The sequence below is a fragment of the Sceloporus occidentalis genome, unplaced genomic scaffold, assembly GCF_023333645.1.
Source record: "Sceloporus occidentalis isolate IW3139 unplaced genomic scaffold, rSceOcc1.0.p SCAF_13, whole genome shotgun sequence".
Classification (NCBI taxonomy): domain Eukaryota; kingdom Metazoa; phylum Chordata; class Lepidosauria; order Squamata; family Phrynosomatidae; genus Sceloporus; species Sceloporus occidentalis.
This window is the reverse complement of record NW_028316993.1, coordinates 20729733-20746228: the sequence shown is the minus strand read 5'-3', so window position 1 is coordinate 20746228 and position 16496 is coordinate 20729733. Positions and strand designations below refer to the sequence as shown.

The 16496-nt window shown below is 41.2% G+C and overlaps 1 protein-coding gene across 4 annotated transcripts in view; it reads left to right on the top strand.

The window, feature by feature from the left end:
* Window positions 1–13876, top strand: part of TCEA3 (transcription elongation factor A3) — a 30420-nt gene extending 16544 nt beyond the window's left edge. For 2 of the 4 annotated variants that reach the window (XR_016271856.1, XR_016271854.1), the window contains 10 exons: window positions 1788–1859; window positions 3424–3483; window positions 4692–4766; window positions 5554–5714; window positions 7501–7562; window positions 8668–8817; window positions 9424–9570; window positions 10797–10868; window positions 12225–12351; window positions 12947–13876. Coding sequence is in view for 1 of the 4 variants with exons in the window: in XM_089478966.1 (XP_089335092.1) it covers window positions 1788–1859; window positions 3424–3483; window positions 4692–4766; window positions 5554–5714; window positions 7501–7562; window positions 8668–8817; window positions 9424–9570; window positions 10797–10868; window positions 12947–12955 (808 nt within the window). In the remaining 3 variants the exon portion in view is untranslated. The remainder of the gene's footprint in view (window positions 1–1787; window positions 1860–3423; window positions 3484–4691; window positions 4767–5553; window positions 5715–7500; window positions 7563–8667; window positions 8818–9423; window positions 9571–10796; window positions 10869–12224; window positions 12352–12946) is intronic. The other 2 variants (XR_016271855.1, XM_089478966.1) reach the window with 2 other exon arrangements.
* The last annotated feature ends 2620 nt before the right edge of the window (window positions 13877–16496 follow it).

Here is a 16496-nt window from a genome sequence, read left to right as displayed (position 1 = left end):
CATTCCCTACACATGATCTGGAACAATATTTGGAGGTTGACATGTTCTTTGTGTGGAATCTTGCTCTTCCCCCCCCCCCCATGCAAACAAGCCACATAATGTGAAGTCGAATAATAATAATAGTAATAATAGGATTTATTTATATGCCGCCCAATCACTGGGAATCCGGGCAGCTTACAACAGTGGGGATAATAGATGGTTCCCTGCCCTCAGGCTTACAATCTAAAAGACACCACACAAAAGGAGAAGGGAATGGGGGGGGATCAGGTCCAGCATTCTTCTCTCCCTCTGAGGCAGATGGACTGGAGGGAGGGCTTTCACGGTTGGCATCCATAATTTTTAATGGGTTTTTCAGGCTACGTGGTAGTGTTCTAGAAAGGTTTGTTCCTGATGCCAGCATCTGGCTGGCATCTTCAGAGAATGCTAGCATGGAAGTGAGGGGGGTATATATACTGTGTGAACCTTTGATGAGAGGAAGTGCTTTACATGTTAATCTGTGTGTTGGTCTGGTTGTTGACTGTCAAGACCTAAGGGTGTCTATTTAATTAGTGATCCATTGTCACTGACCTATTTTCATTTGCACTTGCTGGGTCTTGATTTTGATGTCTTTAAGAACTGGTAGCCAAACTTTATTTACTTTAAGGTTTCTTCTTTTCTGTTGAAGTTGTCTAGATGTTTGTGGATTTCAATGGCTTCCCTGTGCATTCTGACCTGATAGTTGTTGGCATGGTCCAGAAGTCTACATAGGGACCACCAAACGCAGTGTTCAAACACGAATCAAGGAACACAAGAGACATTGCAGATTGGGTCCGCCATTAAAATCAACAGTAGCAGAATATGGCCCTATTTAGACAGGCCTTTGCGTCGCCCTGTCACGTACTAGGGGTTGGCCGAGGACGCACCGTCCATATTGGCCTCACCCCTTGCACGTGACGGGGGCATAAAATGGCGGCACCTTGTACACACGGGTGCCGCCATTTTGACGTGATGGTCACTTAGCATCTGCACGTCCCACCACCCTTGTGATGCCGCAAGTGCACCATTGGCGCATTGCGGCGTCACTAAGCTGCCGCAAGAAGAACTTCCTTTTTGGAGGTTCTTTTTGTTCTGCAACAGAGCCACACAGTTTGTCCGTTGCATCTCCCTCGTGGAGCAAACCAGGGCGGCGTGAGACCGCCCTTTTTGGGCGGTCTGTATCCCGCCCATGTTATAAACCACCCTGGGCATAAAATACTGTTTGAAAACACTGAAGTTTTTGACCCAGAAATTCTGGACCTAGGGTCAGTGGTTTTTTCCAGCAGACAATGGATCTCTGATTAAACCCTTACCATACAACAACAGACCAACACACAGATTAACATGTAATTCACTTCCTCCCAACCAAGGGTCACACAGTATATAGACCCCACTCACTTCTCTGCCAGCATTCTCTGAAGATGCCAGTCACAGATGCTGGCAAAATGTCAGGAATAAACTCTTCCAGAACATGGCCACATAGCCCGAAAAACCCACAAAAAACTAAGCCACATAATATGTGTCTATTAACATTAGAATTAATGTGGAGCAAGGTGTGAAGAGGGATCATTAATTTGTACAACTTGGGAAATGAAAGGAACTGAAGCATGACTATTCTTCATTCCTACTTTTTCACAGGTGCCTGTGAGATGTCCTTTTACATGTTTTAAGGACAGAGCAATATTTTAGGGTACATAAATTGATCTGATCTTTGGGTATATCAAGTATGAAAAGCACTAACTGTTATTTTACCTCCAATTTTTTCTTTCCAGAAAACTGAACAAGTCCATATCTCAAGAGACAGAGCCAAAGAGTTGCACCTCTGTCATTCCCAAGCCAGACAGGTACAGTTTGCTGATGAGAAAGATATATGAAGGGGAATGTAAACACCATGTAGATGAGTCATAGTATTCCAGCACCTTTTCTTTCTTTTTTTGAAAGTTCCTAGAGAAAAAAACCCCAGCAAGAACGAGGTGCTCTGCTTTTTCATGTGTACATGATGAGAACATACACAGGTTGCAGTGTTGGATCCAGTCCCAGTAGGTATTATGCAAGGGGTTATTTTAGAACTAAGTTCAGTTACAGATTTAGAGAATATCCTTCATTCCATTTCCAGTCCCTCATGAGAAGGAATGGGCCTTAATTCTGGGCCATGTGTTTACTCTTTCTTTCTTTCTTTCTTTTGTCATGTTTTAGAGCTTGACACAGCTACATTTTTCAGTTGTGACTCCCAGATTAAAATTTCATCCAAGTACTGATAAAAACATGGAAAGAAATTTTTCCAAGCTACATGCATGTATTGCATTTTCTTTCTATATGATAGAATTACAAGATTAATGCAATGCTCTGATGCAGTATATATTGATTTCAGTAAAACTTTTGACAAGGCTGCCCTTGCTATTAATTGCAAAAAAGCTAGTAAAATGTGGGCTAGACAATGCTACTGTAAGGCAGATTTGCAAGTAGTCTTTTCATGATGAAATGAGTTAGCCGCCTCAAGATACTAGAATGAGAACCAATGGATTCAAATTACAAGGAGAGAGTTTTGGTGTAAACATTAGGATGAACTTTTAAAAGAAATGTTCAACAGTGGAATATAAAGCATTGAGGGGGCATAGAGTCTCTGTCTTTTGTGGTCATTAAACACAGGTTAGATAAGTATCTTTTAGAAGTGCTTTAATTGTGTATTCCTCCATTGTAGAGGATTAGACTAGATCTCTTTTGCAGTTTCTTCCAACTCTTAAGATTCTGGAGATACAAGATCTGATCATGGTAATGCATATTATATCCTCTGCTCCTGGCTGTCTTTGGAAAGTGTTTTAAAAACTTTAAAAAATAAAGTGTTGTAAATGGTGCAACCAGAGTATTATAATACTGGATAATTCCAGAGAGTGTTGTCCTTGACAGATGGTTGAGGTGTCCTCAATTGATATATTTTGAGGGGCATTCAGAACTTCATTAAACAGAGCCTCCACTGCACTCGCATCCATAGTTTTTATGATGCAATCCGGAAGGATTAAAGGGAGGTATGGAAAAAACAGGGAGATGGATCAGAATCCACAAAGATGGCATTGGGAGCACTGCATATAGTCCTGCAGCTACACTTTGTCCTCCCCTATAAGCATCAGAAAAGGCTGAAATGCCTTTCTTTAGGATTCATCAATTTTTGCTGTCTGAAGAATGTTATGTAGATTATGATGGTTTGCTGTATTTGAAGAAGCATAAGCTGTTGAAACTATGATAGTGTAATTGGATGGACAGCTGGTGAATACTGCAGCTTTTGAAGAAGCCACTCTTTTTGGGTTGCCAGGGCAAACTGGGCAATAAAGCATGTGATGGTGGGGATGGGATTTGAGGAGTGCCATGATGCAGCATGACTGAACATCAGATTGTATTCTTTATATGCAGAGATCCCAAAGGTGCTTTGTCTGTTTCCAAAAAGTTGCACCTGGAGCTCAAGAAAGAAAGGTATGTGTGCTTTTTACACTCATCTCCCCACATTCTCTGGGGTTGGGGGCACAGGACCCCCATGAATGTGGAAAAATTGCAAATAACAAAAACACCATGTTTTTATGTGAGAGAACACTCTAGAAATCTCTAGGTCCTCCAGTGCAACTCTGTGGTCAACATCTTACATAGAATTGTGCTGGAGGAGCCACAAATGCCTAGTGGAGTGTTCTCTCTAGGAATCTCTAGGCCAGTGATGGCGAACCTTTTTAGGTTCGCGTGCCAGGGGGCAGGGCTTCTGCCCCCTGGGATGGGGCTGTGTGCTGGGCGGGGCTTCTGGCTCAGGGGGTGTGGCTTCCACCCTCCATGGGTGAAGCTTCCACCCTCTGGGCGGGGCTCTTCCCCTGCCTTTTCCCCCGGCCCCCAGCTGTCTCTCACAGACAGCTGGAGGTCAGCAAAGGCCCATGAGGGGGAGAAGCCATGGGCAGGGCCGCAGTCCTCCTCTTCCCGGACCTTTCTTCGCCCCAAAGGGCTCTCTAAAGCCCTTTGGGGGAGAGGAAAGGTAACTGGAGAAGGAGGGAGTTGGGGAGGGCCCCTGCCTCCCTCCCCACGGAGCTTTCCCTGCTTCCAGCTGTCTCTCCAGAGACAGCTCGAGACAGGCAAAGCTCCCTGAGGAGGAGGCACTGGCACGCGCCAGTCGCTCCTCCTCTCCCCGCCCTTTTCCCGGCCTCTAGCTCTCTTGAAGAGGCAGCTGGGGGCTGGGAAAAGGCTGTGAGGAGGAGCCAGAGGTGCAGTCCTCTGGCTCCTTCTCCGGAGTGCCCTTTTCTGGCTTCCAGCTGTCTCCGAGAGACAGATGGAGGCCAGGAAAAGGCAGGGAGGGGCAGGAACGGGCACGCGCATGCCTCTTCCGCCTTCTCCCTCGCCCCGTGCCCGAGGAAATTGGCCAAAGTGCCACTTCCGGCACGCATGCAGTGGGTTCGCCATCACTGCTCTAGGCCCTTCAGTGCAACCTTTGGTTAAAGCTGACCATAGTGTTGTGCTGCAGGACCTAGATTTTCGTAGAGAGAACATATAAATAACATCCATGACTAATCAAATCTGCAGAAGTCAAAGCCACAAATGTGGAGGGACAAGTGTATATGTGTGTTTGAAGGAAGACCTCATAATCTTTCTACCACTTCCTGTGTCCTCTCACGCTTACATAATGCCCTTTCTCTTTCTTTACAAAGAAGACATTCAGAAGACTCACTCTCTTCTACTGTGGCTTCCTCTTCCTCCTCCCCCAAGAGATTGTCTGGGGACAGGTAAATTAATCTGTCAGCTTTACCAGTATCACATATTGCTGATTTTTAAATAATAAGCACGCTAGTTTGGAATGCCAAGAAAACTTTACTCACAGTTCTAGTTGAGAAAGGTTATTATAACAGGTTCTCAAAGGGTGTGATCTTGATACCTTCTGGCTATGGTATTTTATTTGACACAAATCACTTAAGGTTGCATTGAAATTATCTGATTTTGTTTTTAAGCCTACAGCTCCCTGAACCTCTCAACAAACATGGCTAGTGACTATGAGGAATTATCAGAGCAGGGCTGTTTTCTCGGACAGTTTTTCTCTGCTGAAGGGATTATTCATAGCTTTCATTTTATGTTTAAATTTATGCTATCACTTTTGATAATTTTATTTTATTTTAATGTGCACGAGTGCTTTAAATAAGTGATGCAGTCCACAGATATTGTAACTTCACTTAAAGACAATCTCTGGCACCAACCCTGTCAAGAGCCAGAATAGGGCAGCTACTTCAGTGAGCTGTTTGTAGTTGTCAGTAATTGTTACTGAATTCATTATGATTTAATTTTTATCACACAAAGAAAGAAGAGGTACTGTTTGTTATTATATCTTATACCTCTGGCATCACGATAATGAGTACTGGTCTTTAATGATATCTACCTTGGCTTTGTATGGGGTAGGGAAGAAGTGCCATTTGGTGATTAGTTGCAGTTAGTTTTGGGCTGTCCCTGGTAGTGCTTCAGCCATGCAGTATTTACAATTGTCTACTTATGTGAAGACCTGTCACTTGTTGCCTTCTTCAGGTCCAATAACAAACCTAACCAAGAGGGGCCCAAGACACCCACCAGCCCAGTTACTGCAGCATTTGCATCTTCTGTTTGCTTTTTGGCACCCTGCTATCTGACAGGAGACTCTGTTCGGGACAAATGCATTGAGATGATCTCAGCAGCTCTCAAAATGGAAGGTGAGAACAAAAGTAGCTTTGACAAGGAAGACATTCCACAGATTGGATGCTCAAATTCACTGTTATTAGTGAGAAAGGGAACAAAAAATGTATTACTTAGCCAATGAGGTGGGTCCATGCACGTGCATTTTTTCTTGTGGTTGTAGTGCCTAGATTATGTGACATCAGTCAATTATTAAAAGCTGAAAACTCTTACTTTCCTCAGATCTCTCCTGAAAACTCAGCTTTTCCATTATGTATTTGACATGAGCTCGTAATTACTATGTCCTGCTGTAACTTGGACTATAACTAAATTTTGCACTGCACTACTGTAACAGTTTGATAACATTTTAAGTGTTACACTTGCATCCCAAGGTGTCCTGGGGATTTGTAGGTTACTGAGGTAATTAAAATTTCATATTAAAGATATTTCCAAGTCATCTGATTTAATCCTCAAGGTAGCTTGAGAACTGCAGTTCATGGTAATATACTAGAACTTTCTGTAGGGACAGAGTCTTTCACTAAGTTTCTTCTAAAAGGAAGAAACAAGTAATTTTCTTCCTGCTGTGAGAATCTTCAAAAAAACAGTTTTCAAAGCCTATTTGCAGTTCAAGACTTAGTCTATAGAAAATTCACACATAGTTTTTTTGTGGAAAAAACAGCCTTTTTGTGTAAAAAAAATCCCATTTTCAGTGCTGAAAATAATATTTTTTTGCAAAGAAGCAGCCATTTCCTGTGCAGAAAAGGCTTCTTTAACTGTGCAAATCAGCCACAAAATATCTCCCTAATTATAGCATTTTCAGTGCAGGAAATGAGCTTCTTTGCAGAAAATATTTCTGTATAGAAATATTATTGGTGGCACTGAAAAAGCTGTTTTATGCACAAAGCAACTATGTATGAATTTTGTGCAGAATAATTCCCAAACTGTGAAAATTCTTGCCAGTCCAGGATTCTTCTTGTTAATTCTCAACACATGAAAAATATGTCTTTCAACCGTTTTCCAAATATTTCAGAATATTTTTTGCCATCCTTAGCTTTCTAGTAGAGAATCCGAAGCATGAGGACTTGCAACTTTTGTTTTAGCAGTTTTTATCAGCTGCAACAAGATAAATTGCTCCATGTGAGAGGATAAAAGGACCTATCCAGTTTTTGCCAGGAGAAGTATGTATCAAAATGCAATGGTTTTGTGTAAAAAAAGAAGTACAAAAGAAGCCTGTTTATTTTTACAATAAACCTTTGTGGAATTTTAAGACAGACATGAAAAGCAAATAAACAACATTTCAAAAATATGAAAATGTGAAAAAAATTCTCTCGATCCTGGCTAGGAGGAAGATTTTGTTTTCTTACATAAGAATGGGATATATGAGCATTCATATTCTTCACAGTTAGTGATATCAAATGTGTGCAATTATGTGGTGCAGATACATGTTAAGCCTAAAAATTTGTAACTGAAACAATCCTACATTCTTCTTCCAGTGGCCTGTTGTTGTTCTTATCATTTTTATTATTGTAGATAAATGATAAAAATAAATGTTCCTTACCATCATCCACAACAACAGTGATGATTTCAGTGAACATTCTTTAAAATCTTCCTTATATTGTAACATTTTTTGCTGTTACTGGACACCATTTTTTTTTCCTTTTAATGTACTGTTCTGTTTTGTTCTTGAGCAAAACTTGTTGTAATCTACTTTGAATATATACTTAAAATAGAAATTAAAGGTTATAGTATAAACTATACAGATAGATAAACATATTTCTTGTTTCTTACTTTCACTGACTCTTTCCATCATTTTTTTCTCTGCAGATGATTACAAGCAATTTGGAGTCAATTGTGATAAAATGGCAGCTGAAATCGAAGATCATATCCTGTGGATGGATATAGGTTGTGAGGTGCCAATATGAGCTAGAGTAGGGAGGAGGAATGTGTGACTCTCCAGGTTTTGATGAAGTATTATTCTCCACCACTGGTGGTGCAGTGGTTAAATGCCTGTACTGCAGCCATTCACTCAAAACCACAAGGTTGCGAGTTCAAGACCAGCAAAAGGGCCCAAGCTCAACTCAGGCTTGCATCCTTCCGAGGTCGCAAAAATGAGTACCCAGACTGTTGGGGGCAAATTAGCTTACTTGCTGTTCACCGCTATGATCTTTGGAATAGCGGTATATAAATAAAACAAATTATTAATTATTATTATAATCCCTCACTATTAACCTGCCTGGCTAGGAATGATGGGATGTGCCATCCAATACTGTCTGTAGGACTGTGCATTCTCCTGTAGGGAGCCAGAGGAAACCTTATTGTTGGTTTCGCCTCTAAGGGATTGATGAATGTAGATATTGAGAATACATTTTAAGGTGGTGAAACTTGTAATCATCTGTGGTGAAAACTTGGGCTATAGAAAGTTTGGTTTGATCTACATTTTTATTTTTCATTTTATTAGGGTTTCAAGATATATAAAACACAACACTGACAATCAGAAAAAAAGACAAGATAAGAAAAAAAGAAACTTATTACAAAAAGAAGAAAAAAAGTGACTTCCAACCTTCTCAGCAGTGGTTAACGTATTTTATTTGAGAAACGCACTTTCGGTGCTTTAATACCATAAATAATCAACCCTATAAAATGTCATTATTAATAGTCAAACTCAAATTTTAAAAAATCAAATGCAGTCTTGTCTGTGTATCCACAGGGGTTTCATTTTGGACCTCCCCCCTGGACAGATACAAAATACCATGGGACCTCAAGTCCCAATATTCTTGATGAATGTGCAATGTGTGTGCAACTGTGTTAGCATGCCTATGTGAATGCACACCACATGCTATTTGAGGTGTTCATTTCTTTCTTACTTTTTTTTTTTAAAAGGGTCTTGCAGTGATCAGTCCTGATCCTTGTGCTGTATCCTTCTACTCAGCTCTCCCATTATTATCTTTTATTATATGCTTACTTTATAATTCCTTAATGCGACCACATATCTACCAGGAATTGAAGGGCAGTGATATGAAGTACCGTAACAGAGTGAGGAGCCGGATCAGCAACCTGAAGGACCCTAAGAATCCCAGTTTACGACGGAATGTACTGAGTGGAGCCATCTCACCCAGCCTCATTGCCAGGATGACAGCAGAGGTAAGCACAGATAACATGTTGGATTAGAGGTTATCTTAATCAGTGTACCTTTATTAAGAGCTGCCTGTTTAAAAAAGATGTTCGGATAGCCAGAGTGATTGGAGAACCAGCATGGTGTAGTGGTGTGTGTTGGACTAGGACTGTGGAGACTAAGGTTTGAATCTCCTCAACCATAAAAACTCACTGGGTAACCTTGGCAAATCCCACTGAGTGCCAAAGGACAGCAGTCACAAACTGCTTTGAATAAATATGGTCAAGAAAATACTGTGGTGCATTTGCCAGTGTGCTATATAGTGGTTTGAGCATGGGCTTACGCTTCTGGAGACCAGTGTTTGAATCCCTGCTTGACCATGAAAACCCACTGGGTGACCTTGGACAAGTCACACTTTCTGAGTCTCTGTGGAAACAAAGGCAAACCTGCTGTGAACAAATCTTGTCAAGAAAAGGCCTCTAGAAGGTAACTTCTAAAGTTTTGCTTTGCTCCCAGTGGGACTTTGATTTTACTCAGCTTACATAGAATTCTTTTGTAAAGACTGCAGCCTCAAAGGAAACTGTATCCATTGCTTCTGTTATGTTTAATTCCAGTGATACTCTTATGCATTTTAGGAAATGGCTAGTGATGAGCTGAAGGAGTTGAGGAATGCAATGACCCAAGAAGCCATCCGTGAGCATCAGATGGCAAAGACTGGTGGCACCACTACTGACCTCTTCCAGTGTGGCAAATGCAGGAAGAAGAATTGCACATATAATCAGGTAGGGAAAGCCAGATGGGGTAGTTGAGATTTATGATTCTGCAGGAGAAACCCAGGTATATTAGGTCACAAGCAGAATTTGTGATGTTGTTGTTGTTGTTGTTGTTGTTGTTCAGAAACTGCTCCACTATGTCAGGATTCTGGGCACATAATGGCTTTGAAACTGGGATTATCACAACCTGTGTGTTTGTTCTTTAGACTTCTGTAATGTATTATTTAATGAGCCTCAAGATTTTAAGAGATTTTTTTTGGTTCTTACATAAAACTCAAATTCAGCCTTCCTCAATATGGCACTCTTCAGATAATTGAAACTGTAATTCCCTTTTTCCTTGATCATCCTGACTGAGGCTGATGGGAGTTGTAAGCCCAAGTTTGAGAAAGCAACTCTACCCATAAGATCGCCTTATTTAAGGCAGGCCTTATGATTTATGTTGCAGAAGGATCTTTTCAAGGGTTGTGCTATGCTTTGAGTCCTTTTAATATGTTCTTGAACTGTTTTTAGGTTTGCATTTTTAATAGAATTGTTTAATTTTTTTTAAACTTGATTCAGGAAGGTTTTAGCTGTGTTTTTTAAATTTGTTGTTGGCCACCTTGGGTTCTGTTAATATTGAGAGAAAGGCAGTATATCAAATAAATCAATAAATATGCTGCTGATGATATCCATAAATATTTATAATGAACTGTAATGAATAATAATCATAGATACTGGTGGTGTTCTCAGATATGAGTGCATCCCACCTAGTTCTTTGCCCCTTTCTCTGGTTAGCAGATATTCTTAGTTTAACTAATTTGTGCAAGTTGCAGAATTAGCTTGTCCTAATGCAGTTTGCCTGGCCCAAATTGTAGCAGTGAAAAGTGACTTGCAGATTAGTTGGAAATAGCAATAGCAGCTTTATTTATATACCGCTTCATACCACCAGAGCAGTCTCTAAGTGGTTTATAACTATAAGCTAATTTCCCCCAACAAGCTGGATACTCATTTTAGCGACCTCAGAAGGATGCAAGCCTAAGTCAAGCTTGATCCCCTGGCTGGTATTGAACTCGCAACCTTATGATTTGTGAGTGAGTGACTGCAGTATAGGCATTTAACCTCTCTACCAGCAGGGCTCCTTGTAAATGAAAATTTTGAAGTAGAGATAGTGTTCCCCACACCTTTACAGCTCATATTTGTGCTCCTAATGTTTAGAAGAGCAACCCCTCCTGATTACAGTTGGCTTTCTCCTTCAGGTGCAAACACGGAGTGCTGATGAGCCTATGACAACTTTTGTGCTCTGCAATGAGTGTGGGAACCGATGGAAGGTCAGTATTATACTATATCCTTAAGAACAATTTAGTGGTCTGTCTTGAACCCAGTAACTTCTTTTTAGCTCTGCTGGCTATCATTCTTGATCCAGAGACTGGGAAAGTCCTTTTTTTTCTTTGCCAAGCTCTTGTCTAGCAAAACTGTCCTTTTTTGCCTGGGATAGCGTAGCCCTTAGTTTGTCAGAGTTGGATAAACTAGCTGCCACCCCACAATGTATGCACAGTGTCCCATACCCATGTGGTTCTTCATATTTTCCATGCCCAAAGGGTACCTACTGGCATTTGCTAGGCATCCTGGTAACAACCAGCTTCAGTCTGCAGTTATGGAAAGAGGGCTGGGGTCATTTTACCAGATCTCCAACTCAGTGGAGATCTGGGAGGATAAGGTCAGCTTCCTAGGACCAGATATTCCCACCAGTAGATGCCCATGGCAGCTGCACAAAGGGGAGTACAAGGAGGTGGAGATTACTTCCTCTGAAATGTCCAAATGGCATAAAGGACACAAGACACCAACAGGATGTCAGCAATTGTGCCCATCCTTTTGAGTGAAGCCACGGCTGCTGCGCATGACCACTGCATCGCTTTAAAGGGGGTATCTATCCACACCATGTTTTGATTCTGCAAGGAAAAGGCAGAATATAAATAAATCATTATTATTATTATTATTATTAATCATATTTAAGTGCTTTCATTTCTGTTTTAAGTTCATGTATGTTGTATAATATTATATTTACAACTACAGTCCGTCCTAGCCTTACGCGGGGGATCCGTTCCGGATCCCTCCGCGTAAGGCGAATTCCGCCTATGCTCGAGCCCCATTGGAAACAATGGGGCTCGTGTGCGGTGGCGCAGGCGCACGCAGGGCACAACAGGCGCACGCGCCCATTCAATTGAATGGGATGCGCCGCCCCTTCTGCCCCGCGCGCGCCCTGCGGCTTGAGCGCGTATGCTCAAGGCCGCGTAAGGCGCGCCTGCGTATGGCGCGGGCACTCTGTAACTAAGTTTTATTATATTTGAGTAATACTGTAAGCCTCCTTTTGGGGAAAAGGTAGATAAAAATAGGTCTGCCACCTAGTGAATGAATAGACTTCAAATTGTAGGCTTTAAACTCAGGGAAACCTCTTTAAGTTACTGGATGATCCTCCTCCCATGCTGTACTTCTTAAGTGGGAATGGGCAAACATGGGACCCCTAAATATTGTCAAATCCAGCCCCGGTTATTTTTTTTAAAAAAGAAATGGACACTGTTCAATTTTTAGGTCGAAAGCACCAATCTTCCTTCCCTTGTCCATTGCATCCCAACTTCAAATTTTACACATGTATTGTTTTACTTAACACATTTTTCTTACTACAGTTCAGTTTCTGTTGCAAGGGGGGCAAAGGATGAAAAGGGCAGAGAGAGAAAGAAAAAGGAATAACAGGAGAAAGAAAGAAAATTAGAAAATCAGTTTTCATTGGCTAATATGGTGTGGAGTGTTAAAGTGAGTGCAGGTTTTTTATTCCACATACATTTCAGAAAGCTATGCTAAATTGTTTGTAATTTTGTCTTACTCTGTAGTGTGCTGTGCATGTGCTTTTCATGAGCTGCCTGTATTAGCAGACTAGTACAAGTATTGATACTATGGATGTTCTTAGATTTTCCGTTTTATAATTTTATATTCAACTATCTGGCTCTGGCAAACTATGTACACAGTTTTACTTAATAGTTCTTCATTTAGATAATATTATTTTGAAAGAAGGAAGAGTTTTTTTTTTAAAATATGTTGGTTATCTATACTATTGCTAGCTTTGGCTGGAACACTGATGCATCATCCTACCCTAAGCACTGTTGCATTTGGGTCCACTTTTATTGGTAATTAATTGGAGCCTTGTTTTGGAGCATAGAAAAATTATCTTTTTGGATCACATCTTCCAGAAGCCCCCAACTGGCTAGGAGATTCTAGGAACTGTAGTAAACAAGTAACTTTTATAAATTCTGAGCACCATTGCAGAACTTGGCTTTTTACATTGTAGAGTTCCAGAGTGTCTGACATTGTTAACTTAATGTTATTTTAGAAAGTGTCCTTTCTCTTGCAGTTCTGTTGATGCACCATTCATTTGTATACCAGCCACAAATGAGAAGACACTGCCCAGTTGCAACCAAAGAAAGCAAAGAATCTTCAATATCTGCTGACAAAACAAAAGCAGGCAAAGGAGGAAAATCTTAGATCTGAAATTTGAGCTTCCCTTAAATGCAATAGGAATGAATGAATTACTTAAAGGGGGATGATGGTCTGGCAATGATTTAGGTGTTGCAGTGATGTTTTGAAGGCACGGCTGTGTTCTGTTCTGCAACTATGATGCAGAACTCTGTATTGGGCACAGAATATGACATTTGAGACTTTCTGCTTTTTTCATTTTCTTTTTAAAAAATTCTAAGCCTTAATGCAGTACATGCTTGGGTAATGTACTGCAAGCATTGCCATATTGAGAGGTGTGGGCTGTGAAGTTTGTGGCACAATGTGTCAGTTGCCCTGCATAACATCTGGACTCCTTGTTTGTGACTGGCAACAGTTTAGTCAAATCTTGGAGCCTTTTTCTGATGTAAAAGCTTGGTAATTTAAACAACAATAACAGTAATAACAACTTGTTGAATATGCAGTTCTGACTTGGTACTCAAAAGGTGAATGTCATGACAGTATCTTTTTAGAAGAAAGTGGAGCGTGCCCTATTTTTGGAGGTTTCCACACTGACTTTCAAGTAAAGACCCAGGTGGAATGTATGCTGAGCAAAAGTGGATTGCATCGGCAACAATGAAGGCCCCAGACCTTATGTCTTACGGGGAGAGAGGCAGGCGAGCTCCAATTGCCTGCCTGAAGAAGACAAGCCCTCCCTTGTATTGTTTTTAAATTGTATGGGTGGGTTTTTGTATTGTTGGGCTATGTATTGGTTTTGATGGTGTTTTTGTAAACCGCTGTGATCTACAAGGAATAGCGGTCTAGAAATAAAATTTCATTCATTCATTCATTCATTATGTGTATTAGAATCATAGAATTGGAAGAGACCACAAGGGCCATCCAGTCCAACCCCCTGCCATGCAGGAAATGTAAATTAAAGCATCCCTGACAGATGGCCATCCAGCCTCTGTTTGAAGACCTCCAAGGAAGGAGACTCCACCACACTCCGAGGGATTGTGTTCCACTGTCAAACAGCCCTTACTGTCAGGAAGTTCCTCCTAATGTTGAGGTGGAATCTCGTTTGCTGTTCCATTGTTCCACGTTCTAGTCTCTGGAGCAGCAGAAAACAAACTTGCTCCCTCCTCATTATGACATCCCTGCAAATACTTAAACAGGGCTATCATATCACCTCTTAACTTTCTCTTATCCAGGCTAAACATATCCAGCTCCCTAAGGTGTTCCTCATAGGACATGGTTTCCAGACTCTTCACCATTTTATTTGCCTTCCTTTGGACACACTCCAGTTTCTCCACATCCTTTTTGAATTGTGGTGCCCAGAACTGGACACAGTATTAAGAAGGAATACTAGAAAGTACAATTGTACACCCTACAAAATTGCTTAACACTGACTGACACCTCCATCAGCTGGCAGTGGTGATCCAAGGTCTTTCCAACCAGAGCTTGAGAAAGTTTGTTTTTTGGACTATGGTTCTCAAAATCCACCAGCAGGCCTTTTTTGTTTGTTTGTTATTTTTTTGGTTTTGTGTGTTGTTGTTGTTTTGTGTTTTTTTTTTGGGGGGGGGGGTTTGGAAGCCTGTGTAAAAATCTTTTCCAAAGTCTGGTTGAACATGCTTTGCCATGGAATTATGACCTTTCCTTAATTCTGGTCATCTTGGGAACACAAGAAGAAAGATGGGCAAGTATATTTTAAAAAATGATTAAAGCTCCCATTCTGCAGTTCAGTGTTGTAAGAAGTGGGTTTTTGGTTCAGAACTGTTGAGGATGAGCAAAAGTGAGAAGCTGGTTATTCAGAAGTTGTCGTAGCAATTTAGCTAGAAGAACAAGTGGTGACAGATTATGGGAGTTGTACTTAAAAATTCCTGGAAGGTTGCTTTTCCCTGGTCAGCAGGAGTGATTCTCACCATTTGAACATTTCCTGTGCAGATAATCCAGGCTGGGATAGAAGTTGATGCTAATACAAAGGGCTGGGTGAATCATATAGAGTTGGAAGAGACCACAAGGGCCATTAAGTCCAACCCTCTGCCATGCAGGAACACAAAATGAGAGCATTTCCAACATATGGCCATCCAGTCTCTGTTTAAAAACCTCAAAAGAAGAAGACTGCAATACCCTCCAAGGGAGTGTATTCTACTGTTGAACAGCTTACTGTCAAGAAGTTCTTCTTAATGTTGAGCTGGAATCTCTTTTCCTGCCATTTGAATCCATTGTTCCAGGTCCTATTCACTGGACTGCAGAAAACAAACTTGCTCCATCTTCAGTATGACAATTCTTTCAAATATTTAAACAGGGCTATCATATTACCTCTTAACCTTCTCTTCTCCAGGCTAAACATACTCAGCTCCCTAAGTCGTTCCACATAGACATGGTTTCCAGACTTTTCACCATTTTGGTCCCCCTCCTCTGGACACGCTCCTATTTGTCAACATCCTTTTTGAATTGTGCCCAGAACTGGACACAGTAATGTAGGGGAGGCCTACCAAAGCAGAATAGAGTGGTACTTCCCTTAGTCTGGACACCATACTTTCTTTGGTGCAGCCTAGAATTGTGTTGGTATTTTAAGCTGCTGCATCACATTGTTGAGTCATGTTCAACTTGTGATCTACTAGGACTCCTAGATCCAGGGTGGATTTCATTCCCTGAAATAACAGAGTCCCCAGTTCCTCCTTGTCTGGAAGAAAATGTAGAAGGCTGGTGTAAAGGCTATTTGTACTGTGGATGAGACCAGACGGAGATGCCAGGAAAGTATAGCTCTAAATTAAATGCCCTGGCACCTACATACTTGGTGTCCCAGCTGTGGGCTTACTTGATCTGAGGAGCTGCACACTCTTAACCCAAAGGGCCCAGACTTGAGACTGTTGTATGTTCTAGGGCATTATGGGAAAATCAAAATGACATATACTTTTCCTGTTGCTGCCATTTGGTTAAATTAAGGCCTGGGCAGGGGAGTCAATACTATTTGGCTACCTTGGACTACAGTGTAATTCCAGCCACTGGCTGTGGTTCTGGGGAGTGTGGGAATTGTAGTCCATTCCCCCCAAATAACTCTTCTGAACTCTTGTACTGGGTGCAGGAGCATTTTCCCAGGCCGTAATGTCAGAGAATTATTTTCTGATTGGAATGGGAGTATGGCTTTTGTTTCTAGTTACGTTTGAAGCAGCCATAATGCATTTGGAGTGTAGCTTGTATAAACAATGTAAAACACCACCAGTGAGTATGTACCTGCTCAACTGTCACTCCATGTCAGTCTATTCTGGAAAGAAAAGCATGGTAGATGTTTCTCTAGCGGAGTTATAAAATGTTGTAGTAGAAACAGGGTTTACTGGATTGAGGCACCAGGAGCTTTTGGTTAGTAGTGAATATGTCATCTACCACCTCGCGCAACTTTTCCTGCCCCTCTTCACAGTAGCTGGGAGAAATTGATTTTCACAGCAACAATGTAATAATAAATA